General features: G+C 27.1%; 2 protein-coding genes and 1 non-coding gene across 3 annotated transcripts; 2 read left to right on the top strand and 1 right to left on the bottom strand.

The window, feature by feature from the left end:
* Positions 1–6,770: 6,770 nt before the first annotated feature.
* LOC101503001 (WAT1-related protein At4g30420-like) lies at positions 6,771–9,211 on the top strand. Its single transcript, XM_004507729.4, has 7 exons — positions 6,771–7,022; positions 7,107–7,175; positions 7,293–7,409; positions 7,556–7,790; positions 7,888–8,046; positions 8,375–8,523; positions 8,856–9,211. Exons 1-7 carry the CDS (start codon positions 6,841–6,843, stop codon positions 9,043–9,045), a joined length of 1,101 nt encoding a protein of 366 aa, XP_004507786.1. The 5' UTR covers positions 6,771–6,840; the 3' UTR covers positions 9,046–9,211.
* Positions 9,212–10,315: 1,104 nt separating this feature from the next.
* TRNAE-UUC (transfer RNA glutamic acid (anticodon UUC)) lies at positions 10,316–10,387 on the top strand. The gene has a single exon. It is a non-coding gene; the product is annotated as a tRNA-Glu (tRNA).
* A 1,797-nt stretch (positions 10,388–12,184) lies between these two features.
* LOC101502690 (tetraspanin-8-like) lies at positions 12,185–15,239 on the bottom strand. Its single transcript, XM_004507728.4, has 2 exons — positions 14,470–15,239; positions 12,185–12,664 (listed from the first exon to the last, which is right to left on the bottom strand). Exons 1-2 carry the CDS (start codon positions 14,974–14,976, stop codon positions 12,365–12,367), a joined length of 807 nt encoding a protein of 268 aa, XP_004507785.1. The 5' UTR covers positions 14,977–15,239; the 3' UTR covers positions 12,185–12,364.
* Positions 15,240–18,538: the final 3,299 nt, after the last annotated feature.

Here is an 18,538-nt window from a genome sequence, read left to right as displayed (position 1 = left end):
TATACACAATACATATGAAAACTGAAACTTAAACTTTTTACGTAAAAAAATTATTTGGGATCTATAATTGTTGAGCGATCAAAGCTAATTTTGCTTCCTGTTATAAAAAAAATAATAATAATAATTTTGCTTTCATAATTTGGATGCACCCTCTACTAAAAAAAATTGATCACACAAAATGTTCGAACATTAAGTTGAGGACTAAAAGAAAAGTTGCCTCCCCAAGAATCGGAGATGTTAAGTGATATAAAGACCCGCATTGCCAAATAAAAAATGGCCTTTGTTCCATAATGAAGAAACTCTCTAAATGAACTATAATTTAATAAAATTATGTTTTTTATTTTCTTTTTCATTTTTCAATTTTTTAAATACATAAAAAAATATATGTTTGAAATAACCAATCAAACACGTGTCAAATATTAATCTGAATTAGTTAATTTGAAATTTTTTATAGATTCTTACAAAAATTTAAGGGTAAGAATTTTTTTTTCCTAATAAATGATCTTTATTATTTAAAAGAAACAAAACAAAATGGGCTTTAGGTAATAAAGATAGTATTTGGATTGAAGATGGTCCTTTTTCAGTCATTTTCTGGATTTTGATTTGTGCTATTTGTTATTGATTATTTTTAAAAATAATCAATATTTTTAAAAATTAAATAACTTTTCAAAGTTTTAATCTGTTTGTTACTGTCTTTAGAAATATCAAAATTTAAAAATAATATAAAAACTGTTTAAAATGATAAATTATTTTGAATAATGTAACACCCAAAAAATAATTGTATATTCCATTTATTTTTATTTATACTAATAATTCTATTATTTATATTTTATTGTCGTAATTCATATATATAAATCTCTTAAATCTTATTTTTTTTTTTAAATTAATTGTTAGTTATTCAAGTGAAGTTTAATTTAGGAAGTTAAAAAATAATATGTTTTTTTATAGTTGGGGAATGATTTGGAAATAAACCCAATAGAAACCTCAAATTCAACTTCTAGTAGCCCATTTTGTAGTCAAAATAAAATTTGTCATTTGTAAGAATTTGGAAAGGTGTAATTGACAATTTCCATCACACTCCCCTTTACTTAAAACCCAATTGTTAAAAAATAAAATAAAATAACGAATGAAAGGAAGAAAGAGGGGGGGATGACGCAATGTAGCAGAACAGTATGATATCTCATAAAATGAAGGGAAAAAAAAAAAGAGATGAAAGAAGGGAAAAGAGGAAACAAGAAGAGAGGGAATAGGTGCCACAATATTTCTTATGCACTCCCTACAATATTTCTTCCTTGCACCTAGTAGTGCTATCAATTATCATAGGTGCACTCCTTATTGGGCCTCTTGAATGCTTATCTAAATTTCCATTTTTCTAGTTGTTTATTCGATTTTATTTTTTTTAATAATACAAAATCCAAATCTTAATTTTTTATAATATATTTGAAAAAAGAGAAACAAAAACGAAAGAGGTCGATGAACATTCAAGCACATATATTAGTTATTTCGGGCCTTCGATCCACATTCATTTTAAAGTTTTAATAAAAATAAAGATTTATAAATACCAATAAAAATCTAATACATACCCCACACTTATACATCAAACCCCACGATTTTTATAAATTCCACTTTTACTCCTGTAAGGTAAAAACAAAATCTCATATATTCTGGCAATTTAAAAAACTGAAACATATAAAATTCTATATTTTCAGCAAAATGAGAAACATAAACAATTTTCCCATATTTTGAAAGGAAGATGTTAGTGTTGGCCTTAACGTTAGCTAACCAGACACTACACCTAAAAATAGAAATAAATAGAAAATTCAGGCATCAAATTTATGTTTTTATTTTTTATTTGTACATTTAAAAGGAGGAGGAAAATAAAAATATAAATATGATTAAACTTTTTAATAATTGTATATTTTTAAAAATTCTCATAGAAGATATGTTATACAAAAAATATTTATATAATTTTACCAATAAATTCTTTACTCAGTGATAAATTTTAAAATATTATTGATTAGATAGTGGTTAGATATAAGTGTATATCTATAGCCATAAACTGAAAAGATGTAGAGATAATGTGAAAAAAATTAGCTAAGTTGTATGTGCGTAAAAATATATAAAATAAAGCTTTTTTTATTAGAAAGTTAATCAATATGAAATTTAAGATGAGTATTTAATGACATAACAGTGAAGTATTTTTCATAATACAGTGAATTTGTTGGCAACCACGTACATTGAGTTGGATTATGAGTTACAAGTATTGCTAATGTTAATTTTCTTGTGAGATAATTGAGAGGTCTTTGTTGTTAAATGAAAAAGCTTGAAGAAAATAATGTGATTTGATTCGTTGTTCCACTAAGTAAGAACTACTAGTTACATAGTCACGAGAAAGAAGTCAAACCATATATTTTCACAGGCGTGAAAAGTCACAAAGTCGTGGCAAGTCAAGGACTAGAAAGAAAAAAAATAATATGCTACAATTGTGACAATATAAAAGTTGAAACACATAAATAAAATTACAGATTCTTCGAAAGAGATCGTTCAAGAGAAAGTCTAAAACAAAGAGAAGAAAAATTATAAATATTCAACTACAATTGCATTAGATATATCTATATTATTTGTAATGATAATTTCATAAATTTTACATGTAAAAATTAAACTTGGATTATGGATTCTTACAGATGTTGCAGATGTTTGCAATGATGATGAACAAGCAAGAGCATATCAAACAATTTAGAGATTTGAATTTGGATACTGACTAATTCGTTTAAGGTAAGATATTCTTAAACATTTGCTACAATATTAGCCTTTCTTTGATGATTTTGTAAGTTAAAGTCATAGTCCTTAAAATATTTCATGTCCCTACCTTGTATTCAACTAATTTTTTACTAAAGAGATACTTTAAACTCATTTTATAGCTCTTTAAAAATATATTTGTTTCCATAAATTGAATTTTAGTTCTCATACTATTTTCCTCTATAAGCTGTAGTCTTTAATTGTCTTTGTTATTAAGTGAATTCAAGTATATATTTTAATATTTTAAATAATCTTTTATATATATTTAAAAATTTTAAAAATCTCACCCATAATTTTTTTATCAAGATATATTAAATATAATTTTTAAATATAAAAAAGTTAAAAATTTAAAATAACTGAAATTCGAATTAAGAATTTCAATTTTAAATTTATTTTTTTAAAACATTTATATCATAGCACATAATATATATCTTTAAATTTTGATAGACTTTTTTTTTCCTATAATTTTGATAGGCTTCTATTATTATTTATGATAATTTTCAACCTCCGTTCAATAGCTAGTATTCTATTTATAAAAGAAGAAATAGAAAGCTAGTTTTCTAGAAACGTGATCAATATAAAGGTAAATAAATACAGGAGTAACGGACATTCTTTTTACAAATCCACATGATCAATGTAAACACGATCACACATACTAATAAAGCAATTACTTACAACAAAACGTGACTAGACTCGAAAAGAAACAAATAAAACAATTTTTGACTTCTCATCGAAATAATTAATTAAATACTCGCCCCAGTCTTATATATCAAACAATTTTTTGAGAATTTTTTTGATTCTATGTAATGAAAAACATTACGACTTTAAGATGGATTTATTGTTTAAGTTTTTTTTATACTGTTATTTAAATTTATTTATTTTTTATATTTAAGTGTTATAGAGTTTGTAATGTCTTATAATCAAAGAGTTAAATAATCAAAGAGTTAAGTATCCGTTTGAATTAACCTTGACAAATGTATTTTTGAGTAAATTTCATTTTGTTAATGTACTTTTACTTAAAATTAAGTGTTTTTCTTATGCAAATTAAATTTGAGTATTTTTTTCTACAAACTTCATTTTATAAAATAAAATTTGTTTGAATTATATCATTAAATGAACTTTTAAATGTTTACTTGTTAAAAAATGTTTTTATTTTATTATAATATAATGTGAATTTTGTGGTCGGTGTATTTTGTAGTTAGTGGCAACATCAATATGAAGTTTTTTATAATTTTAAATGTGAAATGAAGGTTCAAAAGTACTCATTATGTACTTTTGACTAAACCTAATTTTGAATTAAAATTAAGTTTGTAAAATTAATTTGTTAAAGAACCCAAACATAATGTCAAACATTTAGAAATAAACAATCAAACATGCCGTAAAACAACATTGTAGAATTAATATTTTAAAGAACTCATTACAAAATTACATTTAGTGTTACAAAGAAAAAATCAAACATGCTCTAAAACAATTAATGAATACATTGGTTTCAATGTTTTTTCTTTTTATTTTCTCTTATAAATGAGATAGGAGGTAGTATATAAATATTATGAGTATGTAGACAATTTATATTATATAATTTATTTTATATGGTTAATTAATCTTAGTTGTCGATTCAGATCGAACGACTACGACACAATACTGTTTGACACAATTACTAAGTCAAATTCAAATTTAGGATTGATAACTGGAGACTAAAATCGTCCATACTCGTGACACTCACATATGTTCATTTTTGTAGAATCTATAATCACGCGTGTCTTAACTATAATGTGAATTTTTAGTATTTTATCATACTTACATATATTTTAAGAGATTAATGAACATGCACTATTAACATTGTCTTTTCAATATTTTTGGAGATTTTGTTTAAATTTAAAAATCAGACCTCTAAAATTACAAAATCTTATCATCAAAATTCAAAATTCTAACATTTGACGGTGAGTGGTGACTCCTGGTAGGACGCGGCCACATAATCACGTGCAATATAAAACTACAAAGTGTTAATCATATAAAATTAAGATATTAATGCTATTTTTCAAAAGTTATAGTATCCTATAAAAAAAAAATTGAGACTGGGATCTTGTGCCATAACGAATTGCACAAGTTGATAGTCGATTATGTTAATATAGTTTTACACTGTGATTCAATGAGAACCATATCTTTTATCGTATCTTACTATAATGATCGAATGAAATTGTGTAACGGGATGAAATATATAATTTATTAAGGGTGTAAAACTATTTTACACAACCTTTTTTTAGTCTCAAATAAATTCGATATACATCATCTTCTCTATTTGCCGGGAAAAATTCATCCTACAAACCAATCAACCTACGCATTGGCCATGTGCATGCATAAGATTCCTTTAATAAGGGTGTGGTTGCTAACTCGTGAACAACTTTCTTCGGTTGTCTTTATATCTGACATTTCATGTGATCATATGATCAACATACTTCTTATAAATTATCGGTATTTTGTAGAATATCAATACCTTAAAGTAAAATTAGTTTAAAATTTAAATAATTAAAAAGTAGCATAACATTATATCATTTCAACAAAACTCAAAAGTATTAGAGTGTTTATTAAAACAAATTGTAGTTAATATTAATAAATAGAAATGTTTCTCAAGTATAGAATTTGACACAAATACTATATATTATTTTTATATTATTTTTTTTCTCTTTTTTTATATTTATTCTCTGTCCCATTCAATATCCACACTCCTTAGTAGTGTGGGTTGAGATAGTGTCAAAACTACTGTGATACATCTGATATAATAATAATAATAATAATAATAATAATAATAATAATAATAGTAGTAGTAGTAGTAGTAGTAGTTTCCTTAATCCTCACCAGTGTGATTTTGTTTGACATTACAAACATCATCTTCATTATCCATCGTATTATAATTACAGACCCCAGCCAATTGATACAATTTTTTAACATATTTTTTTATTAATTAAAATACATTTGAGTTGCACTAATTTTTTTATGAAACTTATATATTTTAATAAAATTGATGTAAATTTTAACTAATTAAATACAATATATTAAAAAATATAATAAATTAGAAATGGTGTGTTCCTATTGTTTATCTTTTTGTTAAAATATCAATTTATTAGAAGTTGATTAAATATCACTTATTACTATTATTATTGATTTTCTGTCTCCAAAGAATGGATCTGATCTGACAAAGTGGTATGCTAAAAACTGCCACCGCGCAAGAAAAAAAACAAACTAATAGAGCTATAATTGGAATTTGGAAGTTAGCCAATGATTTAATTAAAGCCACTATACACGATGGAATGGCAGATTAACTTGAAATATTGGCCACCATCACCGTGGAGATCCTATCTTCTATAATCATTTTGTCGCCAACAAATGCCATTTGGCAATATTCACCTTACATTTTCTATGACATTCTAATTGTCATTTTTCCAAAGCACCACAAAAACGTGGGTTGTCAATTTTATCCTTCCAAGGATCCTAATTTCCGCATATCTCCCTAGATCTTTGATCACTAATAAAAAAAAAAGTCAACAAAAACAAATATATTAGTTTAAATTTTGAATAAAATATATTAATTTCTATTAATTTAATTTATCTTTTATTTAAAATCAGATGGAGTAGTATGCAACAACAAAGTTAACTAGTGTTGTTTCTAGTATTTATTATACTATTTCTTTTATGTCTAATATTTTTTACACAAGTTGAGGTTTTTAAAAGTTGTACACTATTAGACAATTAATTTTTATGTAATCAAAATATACAAATCATAATTAATTACATGTGATGCTTTAAAAATAATAATAATTAAAGTCAAATATTATTATACTTAACGGTTAAAATTAATTGACAATATAAAATACCTTTAAAATAAATATTAATATGAATTAACGATAGACCTATCCCAGTAGAAATTACAAAAGAAGTAATATAGTATTTTTTTTCCTTTGTTTCAACCTTGATTCATTTGTAGTGTTTATAAATATCAAGTGCATCAAATATTTTATAGTTTAAGCGAGAGAACATATCAAAATGGGTTGTTTAGATGGTTATCTTCCATTAATGGTTATGATAGGATTACAATTTCATTATGCATTGCTTGCCATCTTTACAAGAGCTGCTCTATTAGATGGATTGACTCCTACAGTCTTTGTAGTGTATAGACAAGGCATAGCCACTTTGGCATTGGCACCTATAATCTTTTCCCCTAAGAGGTATGTATATAATTGAATAACCTTAATCTTCTTCTTATTCATCCACTCACATATATAATATATGTTTGCTTTTAATGATTGTAGGAGACAATCTTTGAAGACTTCACTAGGATTAAAGAATTTCTCTTTGATGTTTATGACCTCTCTTATTGGGTATACTTTGCCAAATTACTTTTGATTGTTATGCTACTATTACTATTTAGTTTTTTTAAAAAATAAATAATAATATTGAAACTTACTTAATTTCTTTTATATATTGTTTAAATGCAGGGTTACATTAAATCAGAATGCATATTTTAGTGGTTTATTCTATGCATCTTCTACAGCAGCCACTGCAATGAGTAATTTGATACCTGCATTAACTTTTGTATTTGCAGCAATTTTGGGGTAATTAATTTCTCTACAATTATGATGCACAAAATAAATTATATTAAATTAATATGCCTCTAGCTAGTGAGACTCATATTTGTTTTGTTAATGACTTACCTAATATGCAATAACATTAATTAATTTCTGGTTTTTTGAATGATTAGATTTGAGAAAATAGATCTTAAAAGTTTAAGAAACTTGGCCAAGATATTAGGGACAATTTGTTGTGTGAGTGGAGCATTAACAATGGCATTTCTGAAAGGACATAAGCTGTTACACATGGAAGTGTTCTTTCCTGATTTCAAACATTTGACTGCAAGTGGAAGTGAGAATTGGGTGCTGGGTTGTCTATTGCTCTTAGCAAGTAGTATTTTTTGGTCATGTTGGATGATCATGCAGGTAAATTAATCAATCAATTAATTAATTAAAACATAATGAGGGTGACAAGCTTATTATATTACATTAATTATTGACATATCATTAAACTTGAACATAGGTACCAATTTCTTCATCCTGTCCAGATCATATATTGTCAACCTTTTGGATGTGTCTCTTTGCTACAATACAGTCAGCTATATTTGCACTGCTATTTGAGCATGATCTTCAAGCATGGATTTTACATTCACCATTACAAATTTCATGCAGTTTATATGCAGTAAGTCTGTCACAGGCCCCTCAGAAACATTTCAATTGAGTAAACCGTCATATCATTTGGGTCATTGAATATGTCAGTGATGTCACTTTAGTCTTTGAGTGTATCAAAATTAAAAAAAAATTATAAATGTGTCTTTTGTTTGTCAATTTGTTCTATAAAATTACTAACGAAAGACATATTTAGAAATGTATTTGAAGTTCCGATACACTCAGACATTATATTGACACTTTCTCAACATTTAGAGACCAAAATGAATATTTCCTCCAATTAGATTATTGTGTAATGCTGATTATGTTAGAAATTAAGTGATATCTTTGTTGTGAAATAGGGAATTGGAATTGCGGTTAGCTTCTTCATTCAATCATGGTGCATCTCAGAAAGAGGTCCTCTGTATTGTGCAATGTTCAACCCTTTAGCAACTGTCATCACAGCTTTGGTAACTGCTACATTCCTACAAGAAGAGCTATATGTTGGAAGGTAATACACTACTCTTTTTCTCCTATCTTGTTCATGAACTCAAAATAGTAATTAAGAGCATGAAAAGTAGGAGGAGTGAAAAGTTAATTCTGACAATATGAACTGTTAAACTCTAGTTAATAAACTCTAGTTAAGAATTCATTGGTTGTGAGTCTCCAAGTTTGAACTTGACTGAAACAATCATTATACAAATTAAATAAGACACCCTTTTAAAAAATGCTCTTAAATCTAATTTTGATCGTGTATGCATAATTGCATGATTAATATTTTATATTATATACTTTTGTTATTTATTTGTGTGGCCTACTCACATGCATCATTGAATATTTCAGTTTGATAGGTGGTGTTGGAGTGATCAGTGGTTTGTATATTGTCTTATGGGGTAAAGCCAAAGACTTTGATGAGAAGCAACTACAATCAAACATTCAGGATGATGAGACAAACAATAATAGGATAGATTTGGAAGAACCGTTTCTTGAAGAGAAGTCAAAACATGTAGTAGAGACCAAGATGGAGCACTAATCACTATACTAATTATAGTTTTGGTGAAACTTGATCACTTCCAAAATGAAGAAACCAAAACAGAATCAACTAGCAAGTTCAAGAACATTCATGTTTTTTGTTTTTATTTTAACTTCAATTAATAAATATATATAAAAAAAATAAGTTTCAATTTTTTCTTCACAAACATTTTCTTTTACAATTTTTTAAAACAGGTTTAGCATATTTTCAAAAGTTGAAAATATAAAAACATTGTTTTTAAAAATGCATGCTTCTTATCTTACTTTCTCTTATCTCAATCACAAGTATTTATTACATGTTTTATCTCATCTTTGACAATTAAAAGTAAACACAAACTTTAAAAAATAAAAACCAAAAATATTTTCAATAGATAATTAGAAATTGAGAAGAAGTGATGATAAAATGGCTTGGAAAAAGTAAGAGTTAATTTCATTTTATTTTATTTTTGTTGACTCAAACCAATTTCTCTCGTTAATATTAATGAAATTCAAGATATAAGTAGGGGATAGGAAAAATAACTACAACGAACATAATTGATAGACAATTTTGTCAAAATATGATATTTTGTACATTGATAAAATGGTTCTACAATCTAATATTTTGTTCAATTTGTATACAAATCTAGTTGAAATATGACATTTGTATACATTGTAGCACATGAAAGAGATCCCAAGCCCCAGACTCTTGCAGCTTGTTTACTCATAGTTTTCAATCCATTCTCCCCATAGCAAAATGGTTTTCAGTATTCCTCACACACATACCAATACCTGAATAACATCATCGACATTGCATTTAAAAAGGCCACCACGAAGAGAGGTTTTCAAGTGACATTTGAAGATGAATTAAACCTGGTTTGAGTGTCTGAAATCTGGTGAACATCCTCTTTTGCCTTCCCACAATTTGACTTTCCTCTTTTGTCAGAAGTCCTAAGAAATCAGGGTAAATATAAGTAAAATTTCGTAAGTTATGTTGCTTACTCATTTCAATGTAATTTTTCAGTGCACACTTTTGAAGCCTAAATCATTCATGCAACTTAGTCTACACATTTTAGTTTCAAAATGTTCTCACAAGTAGAAAAAAGACCATCAAACTCACAAAATTTCAATAAAACTAGTACAAAAACATTTTATTTTAACATGCAACTTGGTTTATATACTAAAGTAAGCATGCATAGTTACTAAAAGCAACCAAAATGCACAAAGAAATTGCAATCGTAGAGGTTTATTGTTATTCGTTATGTATAATACAAAGAGTCTCTATAACAAAAACATCCATTGTCGTCCAGCGGTTAGGATATCTGGCTTTCACCCAGGAGACCCGGGTTCGATTCCCGGCAATGGAACTTTTTTTTATTTTTACATCTGTTGTGAGATACAACAACGAAGTTTTTTGGTTTCGGATCGTTTTTTCTGCAAGTTGTTGGATCCATCATTTCAATTTCTTTAATTTTTGGGAATATAAATTTAATAATGAATAGTGGGTACAAATACTTTTTATTACATTCAAAAACACTTTAAAATTATAGCAATGTACTAAATTATCTTAACTCCACAGTGAATAACTCAGACAGATTATTTCACATGTTAAAAAAAATGTGTATAAATTAAAAGAAGATAATAATATTTGTACTAAAATATCTTTAACAAGTGCATGAATATTCTCTTTTATGATTTAGTGGGATCCAAGGGCAGCTACAACTCATGTCCCGTCCATAATTTGAATGGCTGGCAGAATTTAAAATACTTTTTATATATTCAAAATTTAATACAATAAATTGCTTTTTTAATAGATTCACAATGCCTATCATTTTCCTTTAGACAAAGGATTAATTAAGTGGAGAAGAATTTTCAGCACCGGACAATTTGGTTTTATGCCTTTGCCATGACCAATGTCACAATACTTGATAAATTATATTTCAAAATTATTAGTCGCTACAAATTTATTATAATACCAACAGTTTTAGTTTATATTAAAAAATCAATGATTGTTTTATAAATAATGAGTTCAACAGTTGATATTTAGATCCATATTTAAAAAAAATAAAAATTATCATATAGTTTTCTATAAATTCATATTTATTTTATTTTAAATTAAAAAACTATTTATTTGTGCAGTTAAACTTTTAATAATATTTTTATATATATTTGTTAAAAATTATTTAAAAATTAAAATATATTTAATTTCACCAAAAATTAAAACAATTTATAGAATAATTTTGTAGAAATTAAAACATATTATACTTTTTTACATAAATATAAATGAAATTTCAAAATTTTATTACCACTAAAAATTTATTTAACGATGATTTCTATTAATTAAAAGAAGCTGCGTAATAAGATGTGAAGAAATATTTTGTCTCAAGAAAAGAAAGCGATTTGTATGACCACAATTAACGATATGTATGAAGAAATATTTGACTATCAACGATATGCATGAGGCCACAATTACTCTGAGATTAGATGACGAGGACAAGGGATTTTCTTTTTACTCTAGGGGGACACAATAGATGATCTGATATATATTAGATGATATATGTTGGAATTAGGGATATATCCAAAACACTATGAGATGGAAGGTTACGCAACTATTTTATAAATATTTTTTAAAAATGTAATATATATTAAATCATTATGACAATAATCAAACGATGATTCGCCTCAATTGGTGAATGAATTTTATTTAAAAATAAATTATTTGAATTTAAATTCTAGTTGAAATAATTTTTAATTAGATTTACTTTATTTTCTGACTATATTTTGAATTACTGAAAATTTATTTTTCCTAAAAATTAAAGAATTAAAATCAAATAATAATTTATTATGACAATCATATTTCAGTTTTTTTTTGGGATCGGGGCCATGTCCACCTCTTTTTGATTTCGTCTAATTCATCTTTAGTTAGATTCGACTTTTTTAAAGGGATGCGTGATGGAGGCAACATGAGCGATAGGAATAAGATCAAGTGGCTAGTTAATTAAGAAATATTTAATTACATTGTTAAGAAATTATTAGAGGTAAATTGTTTGGCAAGAGATATGATTTATGTTACAAAATTATGACTTCATTTGATTCATATTAACTTAGTCCATCTAGGCAGTATAAGGTGTGACCAAATTAAGTCATATCTAAATAGAGATGGGTGATGCTAAGAACTGTAATATAAAATTGAGCAATTTACACAACATAGTCAAACTGTACTGAAAAAAGTACGAAATCCAGAAAATAAACAAAAGAACCCACACGAAAATAGCAGCATATAAACCAAACGGCCTAAAATCATATACATGCTAATAATAGTGAATGATTAATTATTTATGAGGCTAATATCTCTTCCAATTGTCCCTCCTGTTATTCCTGAATGCACAGCAACCAATGGAGTAGACAATGATGAGGAAAATGAGGAATATGATGTTGACAATAGACACCTTCTTCCAATCAGTCTTGAGGTTTTGCAGTAAACCAGCCTTGCATGATTGGCAATTGAAGCACAGAATGGTTGGATCGTTATTCCAAGCATCGCAATCAGGGTTGGTAGTATTAGGAGCATTTGCCGGCTTCGTCCAGGTTGTTGGGTTCTCATATATAAAACCACAGTCGGTTGACGGCTTACAACATCCAGACTGCACAAAACATGTGGATAAAAGTCAGACTTCATGACATCAAAATTCTAGAATCATTTCTTTGAAATCATGGAATGGTATAAGTAGTTTTTTAAGAGTGAATTCCAATCCTAGGTGAAATTTTATCCCCAAAACAATGTAAATGCAGAACCTCTGCCTTAAGCAGAGGGGAATGAAGTTAAAGTCATTGAATAATTTGATCTGCCGTTAAAATCTCACATTACCTTGTCTTATGAAATTTGTGTATCGCTCTTCTAATGAGTATTAAATAGATGACTTTATCAAACTTCATTGATATTTACAAATAGAGAGATACAAATTTTACATGGTCATGCCATGTGATATTTTGATACAAGAGAATCCAAATCCACGTGCCAGCAAACAAAATACAATATGTAAAGTGCCATGTTCTTTCAATGTGAAAGTTGAGCATAAAAAATAAACCATAGAACTCAAACTAGAAAAATACCGTAACAGAGAAAGTAAATAACATGACACAACACTATAATCACCAGTACTTGTGTGTCACGCAGAAATTCAATAGTAAAATATGCTGTCAAGTTAAGCAGTCAAAATAACTTGCGCTCAGGTAGGTGTGTGAAGAATTTGTCATGCTTTTTAAGTAATTGGTGTATGGATGCAAAGATCTGAATTTATCAGCTATGAGCTGATCACTAAATAAAGGTTTAGATATCCTCGCAGGTGGCTTAAATCCAAGATATATCACAAATGTAGGCCAAATGCAAACATGAGCTTGGATAGGAAAATAAACATTTCACTAGTTGCAGTTTACTGCACTTGTTCAAATACATTGAAAACTTAGTCTTTTTAGTCCTCAAAGATACATAGAAAACCTACAGCTACAGTTTACTCCCTCTTATTCAAACGACATGCAGGAAGATTCTTATATGTCCTTTGAAGAAAAAGTACAAATTTTTGACCATTTGATAGCACAGATATTGTGAGGCAAATTATATTCATTTAAAGTATGGAAATGCTACAGGAAACCAGTGCTTAGTTATTGACAAAAAGAAGTCCACATTGAAAAAAGTGATCAACTTTTAGCCCAGCAGCACTAGCATCCATGAGAAGAAAAAAGGATGGCCACAAAGTCCGATAAAAGATGCATTGGAAAAAAGCAAAATAAAATAAGAACGAAGCCTTTTCAGACGAAAAGCAATCCCAGTTTAAAAAAGCTACACTTTTCAAGAAGAAACCCTGACTACTCAGCAAAAAAGTACTCATAAAGTAGCAGAATCTCATAAATTTAATCTAATTCCTATACAACCACAAGAATGCATTATAGTTATATACTATCACGTGAAATTTTTGCATGATAACATAATCAGAAATTTTTTGATGATAACATACTCAGAAATTTTGTTCCATAAAAAAATATATAATAAAAAACTTTGTAATTACTACTTTTTTTCTATACAAAACATGAACTAAATTACAATTTTACTATTACAAAATCTGAACATCTAAAAATTAACATTCCTTACCACCTAAAATTCCAGCTGAACACCAGAAGAATAATGCTTACTTTTGCAATAAATAAGCTTTGAAAATATTTTTACCGAAACCCAATTAAAAGTTTATGGCTTGGGAAAACAAGCAAATGTAAAACAAAAAACAAATCAACATTTTAAATTCAAATTTTCAACCCTAATATTTTATTTCCTCAAAATTTAAACCCCAAATATAAATCACACGATGCAAGCTCAAATTTTGACAAGAACCCATAAAACCAATCAACACCAACAATATAAATTCCATAAATAAAAAAAAAACAGAATCCTAACCTGAAGAGCAGACAATTGCTCGGTGTAGAATTTATTAACGTTATCATTAAGAAATTGTGAATGAAATTGAGAGCATAGCTTTCCAGATTGCAAACAACTCTTAATCCTGTTCCAATTGTTGTTATTATTAACCCTATTCTGCAACCAATTAGAATAATCACCAAGCCTATACTCCTTATAACCTTTATTCGCCAAAACTTCACCAGCGCCTTTGTTAGTAACAACGAAAGCGAAGATTGTGAATGCAAAGAGAAGAACGATGAGCAAGAACATGACAAGAAGATAGAACCAGAGAAGCCATGAGACACGACAACAAGCACCGATTAGACCCATAAGAGAAACAACTAAGAGGAAAACACCGAGGGCAATTACGGGTTTTTCTAACCACCTTTCGCATTCTGTGTTGGCTTGTTTGCTTAGCCATACACCCATTACCAGAATTGGAATTGAACAAATTAGGGTTAGAAAGTTTAGGAAACCGATTAAGGAGTTGGTGAATCGAACCATGGTGATTGAGATGATGAGAATGTGAGAATGTGAATATGAAAATTAAAAGTAGAGAGAGAGAGAGAGAAAGAGAGAAAGAGGATTTTATAAGAAATGTAAAATTGTTGTTGGTGTTTGTTTTGACTGTTGAGAAGAAACACGTAAGTTAAACGGAACACGGAAATTGCCAACAAGGGAAAAAATTCATATTAAGAACAATTAATCATTTATTTCCAACGTACGTTAAGATTTTAACGCGTTTCTTCTGTATTTCACGTCGCGCTGTTATAAACAAAATTTTAACGTCTCTTTTATAGTGTTTCACATTTATACTCCCTCCCAACACTATTATAAATAAAATTTTATCTTTTTCCATTCCGTTGATTTTTTAAAATTTGACTATTTTTCTTTTAAGGAAAAAATTAGCTATTATAATTAAATAATTTTTCCATCAATATAACTATTTTATAAATGAATTAAAAACAAGTTTTTTTTTTATGTAAACAAATTATAGTGAATGGACGGTGGTTCAATCTAATCATCACCTTAGATTTTTATTTAGTCTTTACAAATTTATTTTAAAAAATTTTGTCTTCTAAATATTTTCTATAATCAATTTTAATTACTATTTTCGGTAAAAGTCCAGTGGTAAGTGATAAGAGACTTTTTGTATAGATGTCATTGTCAAAAAGTATTTAATTTGATAGCACAATCATTTAAATATTTCTTAAAAATCAATAACTTGATATCACAACCATTTAATTTAACTATTCAATCCGTAATTTAGAGATATAGATATATATGTTAATAAAGATTAAATAGTTATATCATTTTAATAATATTTCAAAGTATTAGCAATGATACATTAAAAAAAAATTAATTGAAACTTACCATATAAAATTTCATTAAAATGTGATGGTTAAATTTGACATTAAACCAATACTTGAGAGAAGAAAGCTTGAAGAATTTTTTTAACAAATAAAATTTAATACATTTATTAAGACAAAAAAATTATTGAACTCGTGTAATTTTACTATTTTTTCTGAATATCTCATATTTACTACTAAAATTTAATTACCATGGAAAAGGCATCATACTTTACTTTTTATGGAAAAGGGTGTCAGACATTTTTTTCTATATAAGTAACGTGACATTGATAAATATTTTTCGCTTTGATAAAAGGTATCATACTTTTTTGTTATACTGTATAAAATAAGAAGGTGTCGTGCTTTTTAAAACTTGTTAAAAGAAATGATAAAGTATAAATTAAGCTATTAGAATGGGATACCTCGCTTAATAAACATTTTATTTAAATTTAATTTTTTTGTATTTGTGTGAATTAAATATTATGATATTTATTATTATTTTAAATAAAATATAATTTAATATAATTTATCACAATTTTCATATATATAATTATTACACAATTTAATAAAACAGGGCTTAGTATAACTCTTTACAACTTTTCATAAAGTTTATTTTTTAACAAAAACAAAAGTAGTTTAGTTTATAAAATACAATAGTCTAGTATATGGTTAAGTTAGACCGTTTGTCTCAAAATCTTACATCTCTTATATGAAAAAAAATAAATAAATGAATAAATAATAGTCTTCCTATGCATTGTTATCAATAACCAGTGACAAGTGAGGTTTGTCAAATGTCAATTATGGAACATGTCTAATGGTATAGGTGAACGATGTACCCACTGAAACAATGTGATGGACATATGGTGCTTTGATACCATGGAATGACATTATTTTTATAATATGTTTGTTATAGGAATTGATTGTTTATTCTGACTCAATGCATAAGAGATTAACTAGTAAGTTTTTATATAATATATTTGAAGATTAATTAGTGCTCTATAAAGGATGAAATGTAATTGAAAGTCTTCTAAGTTTAGATTAATTTTTTATTAAGTGCTTAATTTTTTTTAAATTTTTTTTAATACACCTTTAACCTTTAAATTTTATTAAATCACACAAGTAATCTTTTAAGTTTGAGTTTTTTCTCAAATTATTATAGTAAAATGTTAAAATCTAAATTATAACATTGCAATAAGTTAATTATCTTTTCAAGTGGAAGACTTTAATAGCATTGATTATGTGAATAAATCATTATTATTATATTTTTAAGACTATAAATATTTGTTGTAATATTTGATAGAAATTTTAATAATTAAAATTTTTCAATTGCATTAATAATTGAAAATAAAATAAAAGACTAACATTACAAATATGGTATAACTTAAAAAAGGACCAAATCAAAAAATATGAACTTAAAAAATTTAAATACATATATACTTGTTCAAATTTAATTTCAAAGAGACTCGATTTCCTTACAGATTAAAATTTCCTATCAAAAACGACTACGTATCTTTTCCTAACATCATTAGACTTTGTATACTCGATTCAACCAAAACGAAAAAAAACACCCAACCTAGGATTTGTTTGCCCAATTTCAGCACCAAAAATATGATGTTCGATTTTGCAAACCTTCAGCAGAAGTTATTTTTTGCTATAATTTTAATTAACGGTTATTTTATCAAAAAGAGGGAGGAAAAGTGTTGGGGTTAGTTTGGGGGGATGGTCTGACAAAATTATTTATAGATTAAATTCAATCTTCTGCACAAACAAAATAAAATATCAGAGCCATTAGATTAGCTCAAAACGCAAAATGACTTCAGGAATTTGTGGAGTAATGAATATTCATAAACTATCTTATTGATCCACCATGATTAGGTGAAGATAATGAAATGCATTAAAGAAAATAAACTGAATGTTCAAGAATTTTCGTATGCCTCAGAAGGGTATCCCAGACACATGCTTTCAAAGAGGTCCCGGAAAAGTCCCGTTGTCCCTCTGTTCATTCCACTTGTCAACCTGCAACAATTTGCATTAAACGGAAAACTTCAGTATAATGTTTTATAATGGTATGAGGATAACTAACCACCTCACGTGGTACAATACCAGAATTTAAAATTTGTGATAAAATTTGTTGTTTGCACAACTAGGAAGAATATATTAGCACCGGGGTAATAACTCTTGTCATGTATGTTGCCTTGAGTATATGTTAAGAGATAACTGATAAGTAGAAGAATAGGCTTTTTTCATAAATAAGCTATATATTTCAAGCAAATTCATTATCCTAATCCTACTAAAAAACTCAAACACCATCATGGACCAATAAATCTTATGTATCATACTTATAATTTACAAAGGACTGATATATGGGCACATTTGCAAATATATCAATTACAAAAATAGAGAGATCATGAACCCAATTTCTCTAGTTCAAATTATGTAACAAAATTTAGCGCAAAGCAAGAAGATTAATTCCAAGTAACTATGGCTCTTGGAACAAGTTAACAACTTCATTAAAAATAAATGTCTGGGAAGGGAAAACATAATGCCATTATTAGTCAATATACTGAATACAAATATAAGTCTGTTGACAAAGAAAATTGTGTCCAACATCCAAATATAAGTCTACACAAGATGCACTCCATTAGTCATACAAATATAAGCCTACTTTTTAGCTTTGAACATAATTGTTCAGATTTTGGATATGCATTGAATTGTTT

The sequence above is a fragment of the Cicer arietinum genome, chromosome 7 (genome assembly GCF_000331145.2).
Source record: "Cicer arietinum cultivar CDC Frontier isolate Library 1 chromosome 7, Cicar.CDCFrontier_v2.0, whole genome shotgun sequence".
Taxonomy (NCBI): Eukaryota; Viridiplantae; Streptophyta; class Magnoliopsida; order Fabales; family Fabaceae; genus Cicer; species Cicer arietinum.
This window is presented reverse-complemented; position numbering and strand designations above follow the sequence as displayed.